General features: G+C 43.0%; 1 protein-coding gene across 1 annotated transcript; it reads left to right on the forward strand.

Annotated features, from left to right (window-relative positions):
* Positions 1–2,060, forward strand: LOC101313072. The gene is made up of 3 exons (XM_004308515.1): positions 1–621; positions 831–1,015; positions 1,106–2,060. Exons 1-3 carry the CDS (start codon positions 19–21, stop codon positions 2,058–2,060), a joined length of 1,743 nt encoding a protein of 580 aa, XP_004308563.1. The 5' UTR covers positions 1–18.
* The last annotated feature ends 159 nt before the right edge of the window (positions 2,061–2,219 follow it).

Below are 2,219 nucleotides of genomic sequence, written 5' to 3' on the forward strand. Positions count from 1 at the left end.
AGAGGCTTAAGCTCACCAATGAGTACGGAGGCTTTTCAAAACCCATCATCTTCCACAAAGAGGCCACTTCTGTTGGGTGAACCCAAGCATACTCTAGCAAAATCATCATCAGAAAATGGAGACAATGCAGTTCCTAGAACATGTTTTTCAACTGTTCCGTCGCAATCCAGCAAAGCGGCTTCCAAAATCTTTGAGCATCTCGATAAGATCAACTCTCCAAAGGAGAAATCATCTGAGCCCAAGTTACTTCCTATGAGCGATAGATCACCAACTAAGTTGTCGCCCTCCATGCTACGTGGTCAGGCTCTGAAAAGCCTGGAGGATGTGGATTCGTCGAAATTCCTGGAAAATCCCTGTTATAAAAATGGTAATAACTTGGATGTTTCATCTAATCAACTCATACTAGATGCTTCTTCTCAAAAGCATGACAATGTTAAAGAAAATTGTCCATCAAGGGTTCTTGCCCCCTGTGACAATTCAAGTACAGTAACCAATGAAGTTGAATCCACAACAGAAAGGAAAGATGTAATGGTAAAGGTTAAACCTGCAGTTTCTGCTGCATCAAACACTGTTGTTCATCCTCCTGAAAAGAAACGGCCGTTCGAGATGAGTGCTCATGAGGTATGGTTGTGCTTTTTCATCTTTTGTTGTTTAGTGATAATCTTTGGTGCAGTGTCTCAAAGTTTAAATTTTTTCGCCGTAGTTTTACTATGAATTAAAACTTCAGTGAATTTTTGGTATTAGAAAAGCAATTATCTTTAATATTGTTTTTTATAGGTATCTTATAACACTTAATTAAATGAGTTGATTCGTTTGAATATGGTCTGTAGTATCTGGAGCTGGATGACGATGATTGTTCCATTAATGGCCACGTGCCTGGTTCATTTGCTGATGGGAGAGTACAGGTAGATAAGATTGCAGCTGCTAATCTGGAGAAGCCTATAGCTTCAACTGAAGTCAAACCTCCTTCATCTTTTGCATTAAATGAGAAGTCTGATAGCAGAACGTCTGATGGGTACGTACTTTGTCAGCAAATGAAATGTGAATTTGTACTTACACGCCTTGCAAATTTCTAATTGTACTTGTATGTTCCTTTTATCTGCAGTGTATATACAGTTGCGCCTGGTGCAACAGGTACCGTACCAAAACCAGTGCATACAGATAAAGCTGATAAGAATAATTCAGATGCTGAAGTCCCTTTTAGGGTACCAGAAATTCTTGTGTCATCATCAGCAGCAGCAGCAGCACCTACTAGCATATTTTCCACCACTTCTCAAGTTTCCAACAATTTAGCAAGTCAAAGTTCTGTCAGCAGCATGGCCCCCACTGCCAACACTAACAGTGGTAACAACATTGCTGCTACTAGTGCTGTTACCACCAGCAATCTTTTTAGCTCAGTTTCAGCACCATCCTTTTCAGCCGAACCCTGTTCTAAGTTTTCAGTCTCTAGTGCAACTACGGTGACACAGGTACCTGAAAATTCTCCCTTGGAATTGTTAGGAGACAAGAACAAGCAAGATGGCGGTTTTGCTAATCTAAGCCGCACAGTTTTGCCTGGCACATCTACTACCAGTGCAGGCACAGAAAATAGTTTTGTGGGTGTTTCTGCTGCTGCGTCCTTCCCTACTGCCACCAATCAGTCGGGCCCTAGTTTCAGTTCTGGTAGTGGATCCGGTCTTTGTGTCCAGGCATCACCTAAATTGTTGTTCAAATGTGAACCCTCAACTGCCTCAACTGCGTTAACATCTGGAAGTTCTTCCTTGGAATTCTTAAATGATAGGAACAAGCAAGGTGGGTCCTTTGGTACTGTAAGCAGTTCCTTGTTTTCTGGCACATTTGCAACAAGTGCAAGCGCATCAAGTAACAGTTTTGGGTTTTCTGCTGCTGCTTCCATGCCTACCGTTACCGATCAGGCTCCTGGTTCTTCTCTGTTTAGTGGTGGCAGTGGAACTGGTTCTGGTACCCACCTGTCCCTGCTGGGACAGGAGTTGCGGCTTCCACACAGAGTGCACCTGTTCAACCTGGCTCATCATCTTCCAGTTTGGTGTTCAATTTTGTAGGAAATACAGCTTTCTCTTCTGGGAGCTCTGCACTCAGTTCTTCTACCCCCTCTTCTGGAGTGAACAGCAGCTCCAGTACTGCTCCAAGTACCACATTTGGTAGCGGGTGGCTACCTGCTACATCGTCTAAATTTGCTTCCACAGTAGACTCTACATCTT

The sequence above is a fragment of the Fragaria vesca genome, linkage group LG7, assembly GCF_000184155.1.
Source record: "Fragaria vesca subsp. vesca linkage group LG7, FraVesHawaii_1.0, whole genome shotgun sequence".
Taxonomy (NCBI): Eukaryota; Viridiplantae; Streptophyta; class Magnoliopsida; order Rosales; family Rosaceae; genus Fragaria; species Fragaria vesca.

Coding starts and splice junctions, on each gene's coding strand:
- LOC101313072 (XM_004308515.1), top strand. CDS start 19: ATGAGTACGGAGGCTTTTCAAAACCCATCATCTTCCACAAAGAGGCCA. Junction 622..830: donor TCGAGATGAGTGCTCATGAG/GTATGGTTGTGC, acceptor TATGGTCTGTAG/TATCTGGAGCTGGATGACGA. Junction 1,016..1,105: donor GATAGCAGAACGTCTGATGG/GTACGTACTTTG, acceptor TTTTATCTGCAG/TGTATATACAGTTGCGCCTG.